At 41.3% G+C, this 23,000-nt stretch overlaps 1 protein-coding gene across 5 annotated transcripts in view; it reads left to right on the forward strand.

Moving 5' to 3' along the window:
- DOCK8 (dedicator of cytokinesis 8) overlaps positions 1-23,000 on the forward strand; it is a 221,716-nt gene that overhangs the window by 130,411 nt on the left and 68,305 nt on the right. For all 5 annotated transcript variants that reach the window (XM_070480398.1, XM_070480394.1, XM_070480396.1 and 2 more), the window contains 9 exons: positions 5,799-5,916; positions 7,434-7,504; positions 8,569-8,707; positions 9,304-9,405; positions 12,529-12,624; positions 13,256-13,490; positions 16,266-16,430; positions 17,502-17,671; positions 20,309-20,404. In XM_070480398.1, coding sequence (XP_070336499.1) covers positions 5,799-5,916; positions 7,434-7,504; positions 8,569-8,707; positions 9,304-9,405; positions 12,529-12,624; positions 13,256-13,490; positions 16,266-16,430; positions 17,502-17,671; positions 20,309-20,404 — 1,192 coding nt within the window. The remainder of the gene's footprint in view (positions 1-5,798; positions 5,917-7,433; positions 7,505-8,568; positions 8,708-9,303; positions 9,406-12,528; positions 12,625-13,255; positions 13,491-16,265; positions 16,431-17,501; positions 17,672-20,308; positions 20,405-23,000) is intronic.

Consider the following 23,000-nt stretch of genomic DNA (forward strand, 5'->3'; position numbering starts at 1 on the left):
TTACATTGAGTTATATGAGCTGTATGTGTATTTTGGAGATAATGCCCTTGTCAGCTGTATCACTTGTAAATATTTTCTTCCATTCTGTAGTTTGTTTTTCTGTTTTGTAGGGCAGCTTTTCTCTTTGTTTGCTTGCCCTCGATGAAAAATAGGCTAAACGGAGGAGAAACCTTTTGGCATTGTGGCTTTCAAAGATTTCAAGGTCCCTTGAGTTAACCCGTTTTCAGCAAAAGAAATAGAGGATGAAAAAAAAAAGAAATAGAGGATGATCCCAAAACCATAAAAAGCAGAGAGAGTTTGGTCAACAATTGGATCTAATAATGGCCAGATTCCACAAGTTAACTTCTGACTTCCTGGAGCTGCTCAATGCTAACAGTTTAAAAATAAGTTGAGGGGCTGTTGCTGAATCAGTGGAAAGAATTTGGAGTTTCTAAAATAGTTTATAATCAAGAGAAGCCATCTGAAGTGGCTTTGGAAAGAAAACTGTTGATGAATACCAAACATCCTGTTCTGTGTTGTGATGCACCTGACTGAAGAGAAGCATTTTTGCCCACATTTGGGAAAAGATGAGATTATACTAAATGCCTGCATTTACATTAGGCCTGTAGTTACTAAAGAAACTTCTGAAATAACTCTGCAGTAACAAGGGATTCCTAGTTCAGTTGTAGTCGACATTCTCCAAAATCATCTCGGTCTTCCCCTGGTGGCTCAGACCGTAACAATCTGCCTGCGATGCGGGAGACCTGAGTTTGATCCCTGGGTTGGGAACAGCCCCTGGAGAAGGGAATGGCTACCCACTGTGGTATTCTTGCCTGGAGAATTCCATAGACAAAAGAGCCGGGCAAGCTACAGTCCATGGGATTGCAAAGAGTCAGACACAGCTGAGCGACTGACACACACACATTTATAATTTACCATATGTAAAATGTATGAGGCTGTTTATCAGTTTATTGACAATTATTCTTATCTGGTTGAAGCTCTGTGGATCACTGACCCTGTAGGTAGATCTTTCCTTCCAAGAAAAAAACACTATTTTCTGACATTCATTTCTTAGAAATCATGCAGATTTAACAAAACATATCACTTAGCATTCTTGCCAGTAATAATTATGATGATCCTTGGGAAATGCATCTTCTTAAAAAAATTCTTAGGCAAAATCATTTAACCTCTCTGGGTTAGTCAGTCTCTGGGCCACAGAAAAGGAATGTGGGCTAAATTCTCTGGATGTTTCTTTCCTGCTCTGTATTCTGTAGAAAGTGCATTCATACAGGGCAGAACGCTGAGTGCTCATGGTAATGATGTTTGAATGTAGGGGCCAGCAACCCCTTTGGAAGCCACATGCAAAACTGTCGACTGGTGTTGGGAGATGTGTAGGACAGGTAGGTGGTGCCCTGGCTTGGGATGTAGGAGACAAGTGTGCTGACAGCTGACTTGCTTATCCAGGCTTGCTGGGCTACTACCATTGTGATTTACACAGACCCTTTCATCTCTCTACTTCAAAGCATTTTTATGAACTCTGGCTCATTATTTCTTCTAGCACAGCATAAGAAAGGTTGATTGGTATCTTTTCAATTAATTTAAACCTGAAGAAACTGAACTATATAGAATTAAAAGGGATTCTTCCAGAAGTACTCTGAGTTGCAGAGAGGCAAGTGTTCATTCTAACTTTAGAACTGAAAAAAAAAGAAAAGGAAATAATCTTAGTGCTTATTTTTTGAGACTGTGTAAATGATGGCACATTCATAATATGGGATAATATACATCCATTGCAGTCATGTTTATTGAAACTATTTAATGACTTCCCTGGCAGTCAAGTGGTGAAAACTCTGTCTTCCAGTGCAGGCGTGAGGTTCAATCCCTGGTTGGGGAACTAAGATCCTACATGCCACGTGGCGTGGCCTAAAAACAAATGTTTAGTGACACCAGAAAATGGTCATAACTGACCAATGTTAAATGACAACAAAAATTTTTTTTAAGTTTTGTATATAAAAATATTTGATAAAAATATTTAACATATAGAGGGAAAAAGACTAGAAGAACATATGTTAGCCTTGGCAGTAATTTTGTGTTGGGATATCAAGTGGTTGTTGTTTATTCTTTCTACTTTTCTGTACTTTGCAAGTATTCAAGATGGAAGAGAATGGATACATATATTATTTTCATAATCATGTATTTTCATAATCATTATTCATAATTATTTTTGTAAGCATATGTATGTATGATTATCATGTAATTATAAAAGAGAGAGGATATGTGAGTGGAGTGGCCCAATTAAGTAGGATGGGAGAAAGACCTCTTTGAGGATCTGACATGTGAGCTAAAACCCCAGAGATGAGAAGGAATGAGTCAGTTAGAGAACCAGGAGACGCTCTTCTAGGCAGAGAAAACTGCAGATGTAGAAAGCCCCGAGGTGAGAATGAGTTTGAAATATTCTAGGCCTTGAAGAAGGCCAGTGGGAAAGTGATGCCTGGTAACATCAGAGAAATTGCCAAGGGCCAGATCTTGTAGGCCCATGAGAAGACGTTTAGGAACCCTTGTAGACTCCTGACATCATCTGTTTTACACTTTGGAAAGATCTTTCTAACCAACATATAAGGAGTCCAGTGAAAGGGGCAAATCTAGAAGAGAAAGCAATGCAGAAAGCACTGTGGGGATCCAGGATGTGAGAAATGAGGATGATCTGGAGTGGAGGGTGTAGGTGGGGGTGTGCATCTCACTTTAGCTCTATGGGATAACACTCATCACCTCGCTGTCGTTAAGTTCTTGTTCATTAACATTCCCTATGGCCCTAGGAAGTGGGTGCAATTACTGACCCCAGTGGGGTTAGCTTAGGAAAGGCTTTGGAAAGGCTGAGCAGCTTGCCCAAGTCTGACTTCAGAGCCCTTAACCACTCCCACACGGCCACTCAGGAAACACTGGCTCTGCTGGTGGGTGTGGTGGCCGCCGAGATGACCGAGAGCGAGCAGAGAGGCGTGTATAAGCCACACGGACAGCTGCTTTGCCAGCCATGAACCACCTTCTGCCATCAGTACTGATCTGTAACCTCTCCTGATGGCCTCTGAAGTTCAGCTCTATCTGCCTGCATCTCAGTTGGGGTCCCTCGGTGTGACAGAGCAAGGTCTGGAAGGCATCACTGAGACAGCCGTTGTGGAGTCAGCGCCCAGCTGGACTCTGTGCCCACCTGGAGGCTAATTCATGGAGTGAGCTGTCGCTTTACCTCTCAGGGCCTCAGTTTCTTGTCTGCGCGTCCATCAGACGCAGGTTCACTAGCCTAGTCATTGAGACTCGTCCAGGGTTGTGGTTCTTAGTGTTGTCACGTTGATACTGTTGTAGCAAGGAAGATCCATGGGGTTAATTCATGCATTTATGTAAATATTGGTCCAAAAAGACTATTTGCCTGCATTCATGCACACACACAGTGCACACCCACATGGGGGAGGTTATCACAATGAAGAGGATAGAACTGAAGAACCGTGTCAGTCTCATCTTTTTCTTTTGGTTTTTCAATCCCTGACTACCTCTGACATCATAAATCAAACATTAAAAATTTTCTTCTGCCTCATTCTTGAATATTGACTCTATGTTTTTCCAATGGAAACCCTTTACATGTGAGTATGGACCCAATAGATGCACTGATTATATCTATTAAAGTAGGGAATTTGATAATATACATGTTTTGATGCTGTTCTCTCTAAACATCCCACCCTCGCCTTCTCCCACAGAGTCCAAAAGTCTGTTCTGTACATCTGTGTCTCTTTTTCTGTTTTGCATATAGGGTTATATTATCCAGGGTGAGGCAGATCACCAGCCCATGTTGGACGCATGAGACAGGTGCTCAGGGCTGGTGCACTGGGAAGACCCAGAGGGATCGGGTGGAGAGGGAGGTGGGAGGGGGGATCGGGATGGGGAATACATGTAAATCCATGGCTGATTCATGTCAATGTATGGCAAAAACCACTACAACATTGTAAAGTAATTAGCCTCCAACTAATAAAAATAAATGGAAAAAAATAGGGAATTTGCCAGGCATAGTTGTATAGATTTGTAATGCAAAATTCACACGTATTTTCTCAAATGAGGGTGACTTTGCCCTTCCTGGGGACACGTGGCAATGTCTGGAGACATTTTTACTTGTCACAGCTGAGTAGAGGGGAGATATTACTAAACATCTAGCGGGTAGAGGCCAGCGATGCTGCTAAACATCCTACAATGTGCAGGAAAGCCCCCACAACAAGGAACTATCCAGTCCAAAACGTCAGTAGTGGTGAGGCTGAGAAACTCTGGTATGGATTGATATGCAAACCCTTGTAAAGTATCATGAGAACCTTTATTCACAGAGGGAAAAGTCTGGTCACCTGGTCCTCCTTCCTGATTGCTGTTCTCTTGATAATCTAGTTCACACAACGGTTGTTTTGTCATCTGAAGCCTTTGGGGCCAGAATGTGTCCTTTTGGGGAGAATGTGTAATTAGGAGTTAGAATCATGGACCAAGAGTGAGGAAGACATGACATCTTTCCAGAGAACATGACACAATCAAATCAGCCTTTGGTGTACTGTTGATAATGAGATCCAGAGAATTAAGGCAAGCTTGCCTCTGAGAGATGTCATGAATAGTCTGAAAAGGCCATTCTTATCATTTTATTTAATGGGAGCCTTATCTGATGAGAACAGAGCTTAGATAAGGTTAAGAGCGTGACTCTGGAGCCAGAGTGCCTGACTTCAGCTCTTGATAGCCATTTCCTAACTATAATTTTTTTTTCATTTGTGTTGTGGAGGTGATGCCATGAAAATAGTATCTATCTATAGGATAATTTTGAGAATTAAAGAAACTACCCAGCTTAGGATAAATATTAATGATACTTATAAATATTAGTACCACTGTTGTTTCTTAAAGTCAGGAATATGGTTAGTTGAATGTATATACATTCATTCTTTTAGTCAACAAGTAATTTTTTTGGCAACTACTATGTCCCAGGCACAGTATAGGGCTGGGAATACATCAGTGAGTCAAAAACATCAGATAAAAATCTCTGCCCTCATGGAGCTTACTTTTTAGTGGATTATAGTAGTAGTAATGCAAATAGAAAGAAAAAATATACAAAGTTATAGTCATCCTAGTATTTGTCCTATAGTTTTTGAATGGATAGATATATTATTCATAGTGTTGTATTATGTTACATAGCTAATTGGGCTTAGATGAACTGTCATCTTATATAAGAAAAGAAAGTTAAACCAGTGTAATATGTCATGACAATAAAAAATTGAAACTATGGAGACTTCCCTGGTGGTCCAGTGGTTAAGACTCTGCTCTTCCATTTGAACCAGGGGACACAGGTTCAATCCCTGGTCTGGAAACTAAGATCCTACATGCAGCATGGTGCAGCCCAAGTAAGATTTTTTTTTTAGGTGCTACATGGAATTAGGAGAAATGAAATTAGGCCATCATCTGTGGCCATGATTTCTTCTTAAAATGAGCAGAACCTTTTTGTTTTCTTATCTTTGTATCAGACTTATAGTTACCTCTGGGCAGGTTTCTACGTTCTAGGACTTTCTCAGCTGCACCAGACACCTCTCTCTGTGTAGCTAAACAGAGAACAGTGTTGGTTATTATCAGATCACTGCAGTTGAAGAGGAAGAATCAACAATAATGCATTTATTCTCCAAAAGTAATTCACTTCTGAGAGGAAAATCTCCTTCCAAACAGTCACCTTATGAGTGCAGACTTCAGCATGCCCTGAACAACTTGGTTAAAATAGACTCTAGACCTTACTGATTGGTTCCTCATCTTTTCTTTTCCAGAAACCTTCTCTATGTCTACCCACAGAGGCTGAACTTTGCTAACAAACTAGCGTCTGCCCGGAACATCACAATCAAAATCCAGTTTATGTGTGGAGAGGATGCCAGCAGTGCTATGCCGGTAAGGAGGGGAATAAACATTTGCCTCTAAGCAGGGTGGGCTGAACTTCCTTTTCAGTTCACACAGACAAAATCCAGGGCTGATCGGTCTGCAGTGTGTGTTGATTCAGGCCAGCACCACTGAGCATGTCCAGAGCACTTCGTGGCTGGTCCATTATTGGTCCCAGGATACTGATAGGGAATCCGGGTCAGCCTAAGTCGAAACTTATTCCACAGTGAGCTGTGAAATTTGGAAATGCGTATCATTTTAGAAGACTGAAAAATATCAGGAATTTATTCCAACCGCCCTTACAGCATAAGAAGTAGAGAGACAGGCCGCAGGTGTCAGACATGTTTGCTGTACTTTCAGTTGTATGCTGTGATACACATCTATTCAAGCCCCAGGCCACATCTAGAGAATTTTAAAAAAAGTAATGCCTAGTAGCAAAAAACATACACCATCTCAACACCTTCTAGGAATGGATCTTCATCCTTAGGTAAAAGATAAATCAAATAAAAATATGTAATGCAGTGTCTCCTAAGGAGCCCCAAACCCCAGAATTTGTATTTTTTTAACCAGCTGCCTATAAATGAGATGGTGGTTAGCTATTACTGTTTTAAGTCATAGAATTCTGTTGAAGACGTTTTTTCCAGTGCTCCCATTCTTCAAATATTCACTTTTCATAAAAGCATCTTTTAATTAATTAATTTTTAATGGCCAAATTGTTTTAAATTGAAGTATAGTTGATTTACAGTGTTGTGCCAATGTCTGCTATATATACAGTAAAGTGATTGAGTAAACCGTATTTTAATGTCCCACCTACCTTCCCAACACAACGTATCTTCTTGCAGTGGCTGTGGGGAAGAAACCCTAGGAGGAAGACTCCCCTAGTTCTCACTGCTCTCACCCCTGGCAAGTCCATCAGGGTTGCCAGGTACCACTCTGCAGATCCCGATGGTGGCCACGGTGCCCAGCCAGGGACAAGTAGGGGCCAGACCCTAGCCTGTTCACCACTCATCAAGCTCTGGGACCTGGCATGGGCATTATTGCATCTGGAAGGGAAGGCTCTTTTTTTTAAATTTATTTATCCAAAAGTGAGTCCACTTGTGAAGTCACGGGCCTTTTGGGCTAACGTGTGTCCAAAGAGGAGTCTTTCTAAATAGCATAAATGTGTGGCCAGTGAAGATCCTAGTGACCAAAGTAACCAGGGAAAAGAGGCTGGAAAAGGGATCTCACTGAGGATACAACCCTTTGGCATTGCCCTGAAGTATAGACCTCTAGGTGGAGAGGCAAATGGAGAGAGCACTGGCTTTCTACTCTCGCAAGCCTGTGGCCCTTGGTCACTGATGTAGCCCCTTGGGGTCTCAGTTTATTTTTGTAGCCAGTTCTTCTGCATCAGTTGGGTCACTTGTAGAAGTCAGCGCTCTTAATTTATAAAATACAGCTCTTAAGAGACCAGAGCATCCTACTGGGATGATTGTTGATTTGATTTACTCAAATATCACAGTTAATTTGACCGTTTCTATACTGGCAAACAGGTCATCTTTGGAAAATCCAATGGCCCTGAATTTCTGCAGGAAGTGTACACAGCCGTTACATACCATAACAAGTAAGTGTATCCCTCAGTTTTAAACATATGCCAAGCTTGTTTCATTATCTCCTTGATTTTCTGAATCTTCTAGGTGATTCCTCCTACCAGTTTTTTAAATTCAGGGACTAAGGGACAGAGATAGTCCATGCCAGTTCCCTGATTCTATGTTGCAGACAGACAGCTTTTGCCAGTAACTGTGATCAAGAGAATGTGTCTTCAAGAACCTAATACTGTTTTGACTTTTCTGGAACCTTCTACCCTAGTATGATACTGAGAGGTTTTATGCTGTTACATAAAGAAAAAAATGTGCTGCTTAGCTTTGAGATACTGGAGGGGCCAGAAGCAAAATCCAGTCCTCCTTGCTCTGTCTCCTTGTTTTCTATACACCACTCCACACCTGTGCCACTACCTACTTTAAGGTTTAAGTTTACCAAAGAAGAAATGGAATGCTCATTTTTATGTGGCTAAATTGAGTCACAGAATAATGTCTAAACTATTATTCACATTTTCAGGATCAGGTGGACTTGGCTTTGACCCCAGCTCGGTAACCTTGGCCCATATAAGTGCTTTTCTGAACTTACCCTCTTGGACTGAGATGAGGGTTAAATGAGTAATGTACATGAAGCCATTAGTAAACTCCTGGACTTCATAATTCAGTCAAATCAGGTCCCCTTTCCTTCCTGCATCCTTCATTTGTTTCCCCCAAATTTTTGTTGAGTGCCAGCCGAGTGTCATACCCTGTTCTTGGGATAGAAATAGAAAAGGAGGTCAGAGCACGACTCTACACCTCATCCCTTGTCCAAATTAAGTTGTTGGATTTTTCTATTGTGTGCAGGGATTTTTTTTTTTTTTTCCTGACAAAGCTTTTAGTTTGTGAGCAGCCTTATGTAAGTGAAGTGTATCCAGTGACATAAGCTTGATCTCAGGGACTTTCAGCTAGGAGCAGGCTGATGTAAAATGAAAAGTGAAACACCAAGCAGGCGAATCCTGAGGGGCAGAGGGTCCATGGCGTTACAATTTATAGTCAGAGAAGCCATCATTCTTGCTAAAAGTTATTCGTGTATAATGTGCTTTTGAAACAGGTCTCCTGACTTCTATGAAGAAGTGAAAATTAAGCTCCCTGCTAAGCTTACAGTAAATCACCACCTCCTGTTCACCTTCTATCATATCAGCTGTCAGCAGAAGCAAGGAAACTCAGTAGAAAGTCTCCTGGGATATTCAGTGAGTTGTTTTCAACTTGCAAATTCACACTGCGGTTGCTGGTCCAGCCAGGGTACCTGCAGAGATAAGCAACTACGTTCTCTTCACTTGCTTTTTTCCTGTCAGACGTAGCAGAGCGGAGATGACTTGACTTAGCAAATGACAGTTTCAGGAATGAAAGGTAGTGGGTGATCGATATGGAAGAGTACTCATTTATAAAAAAATATTACAATGCGCATTATTTCCAAAGTGTGTGTGTCTGTGTGTGTGTATGCTTCACATATAAACATTACTTTTTCCTCCAAGGAGAAAGAGTTATTTCTTTAAAATATATAAAAGATAAACTGAACCTTGATGTTCAGATGCACACAAGCATTGGCTATAAAGAAAAAAATGCTACTAGTTTGGCTCTGAAAGCTGTGAATCATTGATAATACCATCTCAGGAGCTCTCAAGGAATTTAAAATGCAAAGAACTTGACAGAAATTACTGCCCAAAAGAGCCCTGGTCAATATCTAATCATCATTTAGTTGCCTTTGATTATTGTGAGCTAGATAAATTGCCAGAATTATATGCTGTAATAAATACCATTTTATTCTTTACATCATCTGTTTCAGTGGCTGCCTATTCTCTTAAATGAACGTCTTCAAACTGGATCCTACTGTCTCCCAGTTGCCTTGGAAAAGCTGCCACCCAACTACTCTATGCATTCTGCAGAGGTAATCAGCAAGCTGGCCATCAGCTGTTTCCTAATCCAGCCATGGTCTTGGACCACCTTTCTAGACCCACTTCCCGTTTCTTTATACATGACCAAAGATGCTCAGTCCATTTTGGGCAGCTGTCATCTGTCAGCACAGGGTGTTTTCAGAGAGCACATTGTTCTGGTAGGATGGGAGAGATAACTGACTTTACAGCCTCATTCATTTAGATTATTACCAATTCAGAATGTTTGATAAATTCAGCCTGTACCAAGGCAGCATTGTACCTTGTATTATCTATAACAGAGAGATTTTCAGAATAGTGTATTTTAAAAGGGAAGCAAATACAGCCCACTTGTGCTAACAGTTGCTCTCAGCTGCCTTCCTTATAAAATGTTCCCGTGCCAGGTTCTATCAGTTTCTCTTCTGGGTCAGTTGTCCAGTCCTCAGGTGGATATTGGGCTCTTATCCCTCTAAAGATACCAATGTCAGCAGTCTTTCCCTCCTATTTCCTGTGCTGCCTTCTTTGCCCACACGTTCTGCTGCCGTCCACTCGTTTAAAGGAGCCCAGTGAACGCCCCCTTCTGCCTGCACCAGCACCAACTCTCATGCTTCTCGTTCTGGTTGGTGTGGGTTTACATCAATAAGAATTATTTTGAAACAGATACCAGACATCATTTCATTTCATGTATAAATATTTTAGTATTTTACTTTAAAAGATAAGGGATCTTTTTTAATCATCACAATATGATTGTCATACCTTAAAAAAACAGTATTTTATTAATATCCTCAAATATCCAGTCAGTGATCAAATTCCCAATTATCTCATTAATGTCGTTTTTTTTTTTTTTACAGTTGTTTGTTTATGTGTCAGGATCCAGATAAACTCCATACATTGCTATTGGTTGACATACATGTCTTTTAAGACTCTTAATCTATAGGTTCCTCTTCATCTCTTTTGTTTTCCTTGCGTATTTCCAGTTGAAGAATTTCCCAGGAATTTGAATTTTGTTCCAAATTTTAGAGTCAACTTTCTTCCCTACTCTGGCTACACAGCTCCCATCCCCAGGCTATTCCATTTTCAGTTTCCTTTTTTTTTCCCCCTGGAGAGAGAAGCTTCCTTTGCTCTAGGCCACAGACATATTCCCGGCTTTAGATCAAAACTGGTCTCAAACCACCTAAGATCAACCTGAATGTATTCATAGGCATTCCCTAATTGCTTTTTATGATTTGGACATACAGCCCCTTGCTGAAGTCCTCAAAACCATCTTTTCAACATCAAGCTGCACATTCTAATTTCCTAGAATGCCCAATTATTTTTTTAATGATGCCAAACAAACCTGGATTTGGAGACTAACAAATCTCTATCCAAACCCAGATTCTGCCATGCCCTAGTGTGAACATGGGTGAATTGCTTACCCTCTCTGAGGCTCAAGGATGAAATCTAGCCCATATCTGCCTACAAAGTTGCTCTGAACATTAAGTGAGATAATATATATCAAGCAATGCTTAAGTAGATATTAGTTCTTTTCCCTACTTCCCTAAGCTATCTTTATCAATATGCCCTCAGCTTCTCCTAATATCCTTTAGACCTGCACTGTCCAGTATACTTGCTGCTAGCCACATGAGGCTGTTCAGAATATGGTTTGTCCAGATTGAGATGTGCTATAAAAATAAAAATGCAAACTAGGTTTCAAAGACTTAGTAGCAGAAAAAGAATGTAAAATATCTCATTCATCATTTTGTATATGATTACATGTTGAAACCGTAGCTTTAGGCTGTACTGGGTTCAGTGACACTTAGTATTAAAATTATCACATTAAATATATTTTTAAATATGGCTACTAGAAAATTTTAAGTGACGTAGATGGCTCACATTGTATTTTTAATGATCAGTATTGCTTTTTGTTTTTGTTGTTCAGTCACCAAGTCATGTCTGACTCTTTTGTGACCCTGTGAACTGTAGCCCACCAAACTCCTCTGTCCATGGGATTTCCCAGGCAAGAATACCAGAGTGGGCTGCCACTTCCTTTTCCAGGGATTGAACCCATGTCTCCTGCATTGGCAGACAGATTCTTTCCCATTGAGCCGCCTGGGAAGCCCCTGCGTTGCTTTAGCTTGCTGCAAACTCCAGTGTCCGCAGGAGTCAGACTCTTTAACGAATGCCAGTTCCTGGTGGAGTTTGTTCACGCCGGAGACTGTCTTCCCATACAAGGTCCCTCTGCTCTTCAAATCAGTGCCATGCTGGGATGCAAGACCAATGTCTTCATATCTTCCAGTTCTCAAAAGATGTTAGAAAAGCAGGCTTTCATGTGAATTTGTCTGATTTTCAAATGTTTGGCAGCTAATTCAACAAAGTTTCTAACACTGGGCCAAACAGCACTTGTCTGTGGGCTGGATCCAGCTTTGGGCCCCAGTTTTGTGGCTCTCTCTGAGATGGGTCCAAAGGTCCCCAACCCATGTATGCGTCCTACCCTTGCAAGTAGAGCATGCACCCTTTTGTTAAGATGCAAGAGACACAAAGCCTGCGCTCACATGGCTGGGTGAGAGTAGCCCCTCTTCCCTCAGTGATGTAAGATGACAATTCCCTCACGATTTTAAGGCAAGAGATGGTCTCTGAGGACTGCAGGGCTATTGACATATAAATGGTATAAAAAGTCATTTTGAGTAATTAAAGCAGGAGCCTAGAAGGACTGCTACTCAGATACATTTTGTTAAAAGGGAACAAAAATGCAGTCACTCAAAAGCATTAAAATTTCATGCCTTCTAAAGATATTCTACACTTTGTTCTGGCATTGTCCTGATTAATGGAGAAATCATTAGGATATTACTTTAATTTGTAGAATCAGGATTACCAGCTGCTGGATGCAAGCTTGAATTTGACAGGCCACTCACTTCAAACCCCTCCTTTCAGCATGAGAAAACAAAGTCCCAGAGAGTCTCACTGACCTGTCAAAGTAAAAATAATTAGTTGGGTGTAGAACTGAACTTGAATCCAGGGCTCCTAACTCTAAGGCCAAGTTGTGTTTTCCAGAGATTTTTATATTTGTATAACCCTGATATCTACTGCCAAGTTGCTTTACTCTCCTTGTTAGTAATGAGAAGAGGGAATTGAATTGCTTTTATTTTTCCCTTTTAATACAGAAAGTCCCTTCACAGAATCCTCCCATTAAATGGGCTGAAGGACATAAGGGAGTATTCAATATTGAAGTGCAAGCTGTTTCTTCTGTTCACACCCAGGTAAGGAACATCAAGGTCAAGTTTAAATCAGAGCAAAAGGCTAATAATGAAGATGTGCAACAGAGAGACTCCTAAGGACAGGTCAATGAAAGATCAATGAAAAGCTTTGTGACGGATAAAACCAAAAAAAAGACCTTTTAGTTCTGTGTGGGAAATTGAAAACCTGTTAGGTTTTATTTAATGTTGAAAGAAATAAAGACCTTATAAAAATGTTGAAGCAGCCTGGTACCTTCGCTGTCAGACATTTCTGTCTGTAACTCTGCCATTTTTCCTCCAGCATTTTTTTCAGTTCTACTTTTCCCTTCTTTCCCTGCCACTGACTGAGTTTTGCATCAGCTTAGGCCCTTATTTTGGCAGTGTGTTTGCCTGGTGTATTTGCCCTTGCCTATAAACAGGTCAGAGTACAAATTAATTTTTCTTCAGTTAATAATTATTGAGAGGATCTATGTTGTGCACACCACTCTGCGAAGAAAGTCATAACCTGGGTCTGAAACATCCATGTCTTAGACCTTCTGCTCTGAAACATTAGATAAGTGGTTCTTCCTAGAAGTCGCTATTCGATTGTGTTTATGAATCCACCGGTGAGGGTTGATGGGATGAGACCCACGAGGCCTGCCATCTGCCTTCCCAGGACAACCATCTGGAGAAGTTCTTCACCCTCTGCCACTCCCTGGAGAGCCAGGTGACCTTCCCCATCCGTGTGCTGGACCAGAAGATCAGTGAGTCAGCGCTGGAACACGAGCTGAAGCTCAGCATCATCTGCCTGAACTCCTCCCGCCTGGAGCCCCTTGTGCTGTTCCTGCATCTGGTGCTGGACAAGCTATTCCAGCTGTTTGTGCAGCCCATGGTCATCGCTGGTCAGCCAGGTAGGAGGCCTTGGGGGCTGGGATGAGGCAGGCAATGCCTTATTTTAGAAACGTGGGAGCAGGGCCAGTGGGATCTATCGAGGCTGTGAGTCCAGAGGAGACCAAGTCCACTGCTTTTTTTTTTTTTTGAGACTCCCTGGGTGTTTGAAAAAAGAAACATTAATATAGGATGCTTAAAGTTATAGATTTTTTTTTTTAAAAAGAAATGTGTTGGATGACTGAAGGCAGTCCTTTAAATTCCATTCTTAGTCATTGATGGGGGCTTCCCCGAGGGCGCATCAGTAAAGACTTTACCTGCAGTGACGTGATGCAGGAGACTGGGGCTCAACCCCTGGGCTGGGAGGATCCCCTGAAGGACAGAATGGCTACCGACTCCGGTATTCATGCCTGCAAAATCTCCTGGACAGAAGAGCCTGGTGGGCTGTAGTCCATGGGGTCACAAAGAATCAGACCTAGCTGAGCACACCCACAGTAATTGATGGATTCCTTTTATCTCTGAAATATTTTTGCTGATTTGACAACAAGGGAATCCAGTGTTTTAAAGAAATGAGATAACCCAGATTAAATGGAAGTAAAGGAACACTGTAAATTGAAATTCAGTGTGTTGTGATCCATTTTTTATTGAGATATAATGTCATAGCATACCACAAAATTCACTACAGTGCACAATTCAGTGGTTTTTAGTATATTCACTAGGTAATGCAACTATCACCACTACCTAATACCAGACCATTTTCATCAGCCTCAAATGAAACCCCATACTCCTGAGTAGTCACCCCATCCTCCCCTCCCCTCAGCCATGGCAACTGCTCATCTTAAATGCTTACTTTTAACAAATGAACCCTAAGTACAATGTGCAAGGCTTCCTTTGGAAATAACATGAGGTAGTGCCTGGGTCCAGTGGCTTCTCTAACTGCTTCAGAAATAGACTGGCTTCTGTAGGCATCTTTGTTTGCCACTGTTTTCAGCAGGGCTTGTATTATTTTGTGCTTTCCAGCTTAGCAGTTACCTTTGGGTATCCTCCATGCTTCCAGTACTGTGCTTAGAGTTGTAGGTTTTGCAGTAATAATCAATAGGACTTGCAGTAAAATACAGCGAGGAGCAGCGGCACAGGACCCAAGTCCTCAAAGGAACACAGCTAAATGTTTTCAGGGGGGATAGTGAGTATCAATTTGGGAGGAAGAAGGAGCCCCCAAGAAGACTGAGTTTAGGATGGCTTTAAAGGAGGGATAAAAGGAAAGAAGCCAAACTGGGAACAGTGAGATGAGATGAGATTGGCAAAAGCAGAGAACCAGAGTGTCTGGCTCACCAAAACAAGCGGTTCAGAAAAAAGTATCAAAATACACTTTTCTGGGAGTGTCATTAGAGAAGAAAATAACACTACCGGCCCATGTAATAGGATTAAGTTGGTGGGGAGGGAGTAATGAACGTGTAGCATGGGACATACAGGGGAACTTTCAGAGCTAGGGAAGAGCGTGACCTCTGAATCCCTGGGTGTATTGTATCCTGGAGGGCATCGTCCATACCTGCACGGACAAGGCATCCTGTGTTGTCAGGTAACTTCTCATACATGTAGCTGGTGCCTCTCTAGCTAGATTCCTGCGGAGTGGCCATGTCTTCCTTCCCTGGATTTCTTTCTACTTTCCTCCCCCACGTTTGGTACACTACTTTGTAGGCCATCCCCAGCTATGGACGCATTCGCTAGACAAAACATTCATACACACATTTTGAGCTGACATTTGGGACTCTAGAGTGTTGAAACAGGCAGAATAGTTGGAGGCGCTTATTCTCAAAGTATTTATTCAGAACTCATCTGTGTCAGGCATAATAGAAGGCATAGCGGGGAGACAGCAAAGTATGAGAAATGCACTTTGCCCTAGAAAGGCTTCCAGCCTATCAGAGAGACAGAGTTTGCCACTGGAAATAGTCTAAGAACCTTGTGCTATGGTGTCAATTAAGCCCGGGACCGAGTGGTGTCAGAGATTTCCTTGAGGAGATGGGATTGTGCCAAGCATTGAAGAGTAGGTATGGTTTTGTTGGTGGGAGCAATGTGGGCTTTCTAAGTGAGGGCAACAGCATAAGCAAAATTGCAGAAGTGAGAAGCAGTTGTGATGGGGACAATATAAAGACTGCCTTATTTTAAGGAAGTTGAATTTGAACAGGAAAGGGTACTAGGTGGAATAAGTAGGGTGGAGTCAAATTGTGGAGGGCTTGGGCTCCTAAACCCAGAGCCTATACGGTGAAGCATTGTTTGTACAGGCCCAGGGAGTGACAAAATACACGTAAGTTTTTAGGTTAATCTGTGTACCAAGAATCTGTGTTTCGCAACAGCCCATCTCCAACCAGAGTGTGCTTAAGAATGACCTGGGCATCTTGTCAAAATGCCAATTCTGACTCAGTAGGTCTGGGGTGGAGCCTGATATTCTACACTTCTAACAGGATCCTAGATGATACTGATGGTGTCAGGGCAGTCCCCACTGAGTAGCACTCATTTACTGCATGGTTTCCAGAGGGGAGGCTATCTGGACACGCTTGCATCTTTGTCCTGAAAAACCACAGCACTGGCAGAAGGAGAGATGTGAAGTCCTTTGCAGTAGCAGAGCCACATGCTGGAATATACTAGAACAACTCACCCTGCCCCAGGCCACCATCTTGACTGGCCTGGTTCAGCTGGTCAGTGGCCAGGACTCCTTGTCACTGCCCCCAAAGAATGTTCCACCTCAAGTTCATCAAGGACCCACTGTGGGGCCACCCATTTTTCTCTTGGTTCCTCAGCCAACTTCTCTCAGTTTGCCTTCGAGTCCGTGGTGGTCACCGCCAACAGTCTGCACAACAGCAAGGGCCTGGGCAAGGACCAGCATGGAAGAAACTGCCTGCTGGCCTCTTACGTGCACTATGTCTTCCGCCTGCCGGAGCCGCAGAGAGACATGCCCAAGTCAGGTACCGCCACCCCCACCGCACTGCTGCAGGATTCAAAATAAAATTAGAAGCCCGGAAGTTACATTTTATTTTTCAGAGTGAGAAAAACTTACATGAATGTTGAAATTGCAAGTTTATTTCTAGATTTTTCTGTCTTGCTTTCTATCAGCCTTCCTCCTCTTTTTTTGTACTCTGAGCACTTATTTTTTTCTGCTTGTTTGATAATCCGTCACTGATCTTTACCCAGTTGGTAATTTCTAACCCAGCTGAGAATCTTTTTGTAAGAGCTAGGGAAGTAACAACAGATGCATAAGATTCTAGGAGATTAATGATAAGGAAAAAATATGTCTTTGATAGCAGTGGTAAGCAGTGGCTCCTAAACTTTACATTATGAAAAAAATAAATCCCTTTTCTCATTTCCTCCCAAACTAAACTGAAATAATAATAATTCATTTCTCCACTCAATCAGAACATCTGGTCAGCATGATATGAAAAGTAGCATCAATCCGTTAACAAAATTCTAGGCCCTAACAAAGGAACTTGGCATGTTTATTAGTCCATGTAGCCTCATTTTAAGTAAACCTATAATTTCAAATGTTTTTTAAAATACTTGTAATATTCTTAGACTTACATAATCATCTTTGAACAAATGTAAATACTTAAAGGTGAAACACATTTCTATATGTAGTATATTCATATTCTCATAAGGCTCGGAGGGTTCTTTGGATTCTCAAATCTCAGAAATGCAAGACTTATAAAGCTGTCACCATTTAAATATTAATAAATAAAAATACCCACATTTCCAGCTTGTCTTGAGAAGTAATGAGCTAGAGCTGAGGAGCAGCCCTTGTCTTTGGATGAGACATGTGCTTGCAGTTTACCACAGTCCTCACCCCTCCCTACCGCCTTCCACCCTATCTTTCCCCCCAAAATTGTCTCCCTTAGGCATTTGCTAATAAGACCCTAATTCCAAGACCTAATCTGGTGAGTGTCTGCTCTACTATCTACCGCATCCCTCCTTGGTTCCTTCTCAATTCCAGTACGTGTCTCTGATCCCTTTCTGTTGACATGTCTGTACCTGGTGGGTTGCAGGCGGCCCCGCGGTCCTCCCAGACCCTCGCTACCACACGTATGGACGCACATCTGCTGCGGCTGTGAGTTCGAAGCTGCTGCAGGCCCGGGTGATGAGCAGCAGTAACCCAGACCTCGCGGGGACGCACTGTGCCGCAGATGAGGAAGTTAAGAACATCATGTCTTCAAAGGTAAGGCAGGTGTCAAACCCTGGATAGAGAGGTGGGCTATTTAATTTCTGACTAACACTTGGAGAGACAACACAAAATCAGGCACTCCTGCTGCCTACTGCCTTGGCCAAATGCACAGCTTTGAAGTTATTAAAATTCTTTTATTTTGAAATTACTGAGACCATTCTGAAAGATGTAAAGGCAAGACTGGCATTTGGGGGTCTGAGCAGAGTTAGTGGACTTTGGTGGGAAGTTTCTTATACCTTGAGTTTTATTTTCAGGGGAAAAAATTAGCTTTAATGGCTTTTGATGCCTAGATAGGGTTTTTTCATTTTGTTTTGTTTTATTTTTTAATACCTGCCTTTTAGATTTGTTAACATCCATAGATTGATTATCCTGTGTAAGAACCCCAAAGATCAAAGCCAAGTTTTGTAAACAAAAATTGAGATCTTGAGAGGGTTGGTGACTTGCCCTAGATTGTTTTCCTTTCATGAATTCTTAATTTTTTTCATAAACTTTTTATTTTATAAAAGTTTTGGATGTATAGAATTACACCTATATATAACTGAAAATTTTTGTGTGCTCAATAGTTTTCCAGTTATTAATATTTTACATTAAAATAGCACATTTGTCACAATTAATGAACCAAATGTAACATATTATTAACTAAAATTTATATTTTATTCATATATTCTCAGTTTTTCCTGAATATATTGTTTCTATTCTATTCTATCCCACCCAGAATACCACATTATATTTTGTAGTGATATCTCCTTAGCTCCTTTAGGTTATGACACTTTCTTAGATTTTCTTTGTTTTTGAGGACTTTGACAGTTTCCAGGCATACGGTCAGGTATTTTGTAGAAAGCCTCTCATTTGAAATTTGTTTTAATTGTGATACAGTTCACATACTAAAAAATTCACCCTGTTAAAATGTATAATTCAATGGTTTTTCATATATGTACAAAACTACCATGAATTCTTAATCTAATTTTCTTTTCAGTTATCTGTGACCACAGGGTGCCTAATCTTTTAGAATAAAGTCATTTTCTGTGATGAAGGCAAATCAAACTCTTTAGGTTTTGACATCATTTCCCTTGAGACACCCACTTAAGACAGTATGTTGTGAGACAGGAAATCTGGAGACCAGGGTTGGGTCTTGATCTGATTGCACTCAGGCCTGTGGTCACGGGCAAGTCTGCTCCTGCCCTGAGCCTGATTTTCCTTGTTGCTGCAGAGGTTCTGAACCCTGGTGAATGTAAGAATCATCTATAGATCCACTCCTAGAGATTCTGATGATATATAGGTTATATCATATGAAATCATGTGAAATACCCTTTTTTGGTTTACTGAATAAATGCAAGGATGTACTGGAGCTGGTTCATACCAGTTTCTGAGAATTGATTGCTAAATTTCCAGGAATTTTCTGAACCTGTCGTTAAACACAGACATTATTAAAAGTTAAATTAAATCAGTTAACACATAAGTTATATGAAAAACAAAGGTTATCTAAATGCATTGTGGTCTCCTGAAACAGAACAGGACACAAGTGGAAAAACTGGTGAAATCTGAATAAAACCTATGCTTTAGTTAACAGTTAATGTGCAGTGCTAATCTCTTAATTTTGACAAATCTACCATAGTTATGTAAGATGTTAACATAAGAGGAATTTGGCGAAGGGTGTCCAAGAACTTTCTCTGCAAATTCGGCAACTTGTCCATAAATCTGAAATTTTTCATTTTTACAAGGGAGTACTCAAATCTCATCCCTTCCTAAGTATTTTACTGCATTTTATTGTTATCTGTATTCTCGAGGTTATTTATGTCTGTTGTTTCTGTGCAGTGGAAATACTATATAGTCGGTTTGCTACTGCATATCTCTTCCCAACACCATATTCAGTAATGTCATGTTAACTTGAAGTCAGGCATGATGGAAGCATTCACAGCACAGGAATTGGCAAATTCTACAGATCAGCCCCTCCCCTCTGAGAGCTGGTTGTTCAGCATTTGCCAGCACCCCGTGGTTCAGTTTCACATCTAAGTCCCCTTTAGGCATTATCATTTCAGATTGCCTAGGGGAGAAGTGGATAGCAGCTATTACTGACAGATTTGATTTTTACAGTTTCCTTTAATGAAAGTGAAGATTTTAAATTTCTCTGTGGACTGGGTTAACAATTTTTTAATTATTTAGTAGTGAGGGGAAAAAATTTTGTCTAGAAGAATCAAGCCTGATCTTCCTTTCAGAAGTGGTTTTTTTTTGACAAATTATTAAATAGGGTAGAGGAGACTGGGAACAGTACCATGTTAACCCACAGAGAGGCACTGTTCCCATACATTTTTTTTCCCCCTTCTCTTCCAGTTAAGTCAGAGACTTAGTTGAAGGGAGGGAATGTTTAGCATCCTGTGGTTCTTAACTAGGATGTGACTCTAGGTGGCTCCATACCAGCTAACAGTGAATATCTTAGAAGCAAGTAGAATTAGGTATACTTTACCTTATTTGCTTTGTTTTACGTTAATTTTTGGCAATTGTTTTACCTTTGTAACCAGAAAAAAAAAATACATTAACAATGAATTCTAAGCTTGTGATTTCCAAGCCATTGGTTCATCTTTCTAGGGACCACTGTGGGTTGACTGTGGAATCCTGGTTTGTGTATTTCAGATTGCTGATCGCAGCTGCAACCGGATGTCTTACTATTGCTCCAGCAATAGTGATGCTCCAAGTTCAGCAACAGCCCCCAGGCCAGTCAGCAAAAAGGTACCGAACAGGGCTGTGTGAGGATACGTTGCCCACCTTCTCACTGTTATTGAAAATAGTACTGTCCTTCCTTGTTCCTGCCCTTCTAATGTACACACCAAAGACACACACACGCCACACCACACACACACACACACACGCACACACATACACGCACACACACTTTGGCAGCCCTGTTCCAGATCCCCCATTTTTTGACCACCTCCTAACTCAGTGGTTCTCCAACTTACTGTGCATCAGAAGTAATTGGGTGGTTTGTGTTAAAACTGACTGCTGGCCCCTAGAGTTTCTGATTCAGTAGATCTAAAGTAGGGCCCAAGGGTTTACATTTCTGACAAGTTCCCAGCTGATGCTAATCCAGGAACCATACTGTGTTAGCTTCTTTTTTAGTAAAAAGAGAACTGGGGACAATTCATCCTCAACACAGTGAAGGCAGTAACTAGGTATCATTTATTTCAGTGGCAACCCACTCCAGTATTCTTGCCGGGAAAATCCCATGGACAGAGAAGACTGGCAGGCTATAGTCCATAGAGTCACAAAGAATCAGACATGACTGAGCATGAGCATTTCAATACTATATCAGACATGAAAAGCTTCCTTGTAATTCTCTCTAATCAGCCTTACCTATGCATTCAGAGACTTGACAAGCTGTTAAACCGCTCACCAGGTCTCTTTACGTTAATAGAATTCTCCACTTGTCACATGTTGTGTGATCTAAGGATGGGGAATTAAAAAAAAAAAAACAACCCTGTCTGCCCCAAGTTTTCACCTCTGCCTAGTATCCAAGGGTCTCACCAATTTAGTCGCTACTTAAGTTAATGTCTTGAGTGTCTTTCAAGTCCCTTATTAAAATGTAAACATGTTGCCTGGAGAATCCCAGGGACGGGGGAGCCTGGTGGCCTGCTGTCTATGGGGTCGCACAGAGTTGGACACAACTGAAGTGACTTAGCAGCAGCAGCGGCATCTGCATGCTGATTGGAAGGCTAATACAGGAAACTCTTTGCAGAAGCTAACAGGGAAATAGGTGTATTCAACAGGCCCCAAGGGAATGAGCCTCAGCACAGCTCACTTTCCCTCACTTTGGTGAGGGAAAGATCAGGCCTGGGGAGGCCCTGGAAGGTCCGGTGCTGCAGACTTGGCACAAATCTGGGCCCTGCTTGTTTGGAAAGAGGTGCCAGGAGTTAATTCTAAAAGGAGAAGTGAAAGAAGATGTATGAAGTGTTGCAAATAAATGTGTCACTTACTCTATATCTTAGCTTTGGGCTTTGCGGGGACTGGTTACAAGTCTGTTTTCCTTCTTAAGGACTATAGTTTGCCAACAGCCTGTTTTCTTCAGGCAGGGCCTGATTTCTTCTGGGAGCAACTAATTTGTTTTTATTTTGTTTCTGGTCATTTCAATGACCAGAAGAGAATCATTTCATTTCAGGGGGCGGTCTAGCCAGTGTGTCTCCTTAGGTGCTCAGCAAACAGGGTTTAGCTGCTTGGCTATTGTCCGTAACCTCCAGAGCAAGGTGTTCTTGTAATAATGTTGCCTGGTAAGCAACATAAATTACTTTAAGAAGCAGCTTATCATCCTCTAATCTCCTCTTGCCATAAGACTCTGGCGTTCAAACTGACCTATTTTCCAGAGGTTACCTTTGAAGCTCATGGAGCGTCTCTTTCTTACAATGGGAAGATCTGGGTGTAGCCGAGTTAAATCACAGGCGAGCTTAGAAGACCACCTGCTAGATTAACATGCAGCCCTGCACCTCTCCCAAGAGAAGGAATTTCCCTGAAGTCTCACAACAGCACACACATATTTTCACATGTATTAAAATTGTAAAGGTTTGACTCACTCAACAGAATGAAGTGGGACCAATGACAAGCAGAAACACTTCAGCATTCTCCATTTGTCCCCATTAACCATCCAGGGATGTCACCAGTTCAAATACCCAGACATCTACACAGAGAACTTTCTGTTTGTCTCCTTTTAGTTTATCTTAGTAACTCTCCAATTTTACTGTACTTAAGAATCAGTAAATTGTGTTGCATACCTATTGTACAGTGTGGGTGATTTAAAGGTTTATCAAGGGTAAGCTTTGCTGTAATCAGTTTTTACTTTGAGTCTTGACTTTAAAACTTTATTTTCACATATGCCATTACCCTAGGATGTAATATTAGGGTATTCAAGTAGTTTCAGCTTTCTTACCCACTGAGCAATAAAAAAAATGAGTTCATCTGTATTTATTCTACATTTCATGGTTGTAAGATAAATGAAATCCACAGAAAATGCTCAGATGTCATTTTTTGCCATCAGAGTAACCAGCTATCCCAGTTTTCCTGGGTCTTAGGGGGTCCTTCAGGTGTAGGGCTTTCCATTTTAAGGCCAGGACAGTGTTGATTGGTAAAAAAAAAAAAAAAAAAAAAAAACACAACCTAAAATTTGAGAGTTATGTTTTATTGGGGGACGTTATTGAGGACTGTAGCTTGGAAAAGTCTCTCAGTTATCTCTGAGGGACTATTTCAAAGAGTCAAGGAAAGAGCCAGGATTTATAGGAGGTTTTACTGGGGAAGAAGACAAAAACATGTAGTTGCATATCAAAAGATGTTCACAAAA

The sequence above is a fragment of the Odocoileus virginianus genome, chromosome 18 (assembly GCF_023699985.2).
Source record: "Odocoileus virginianus isolate 20LAN1187 ecotype Illinois chromosome 18, Ovbor_1.2, whole genome shotgun sequence".
NCBI lineage: Eukaryota > Metazoa > Chordata > Mammalia > Artiodactyla > Cervidae > Odocoileus > Odocoileus virginianus.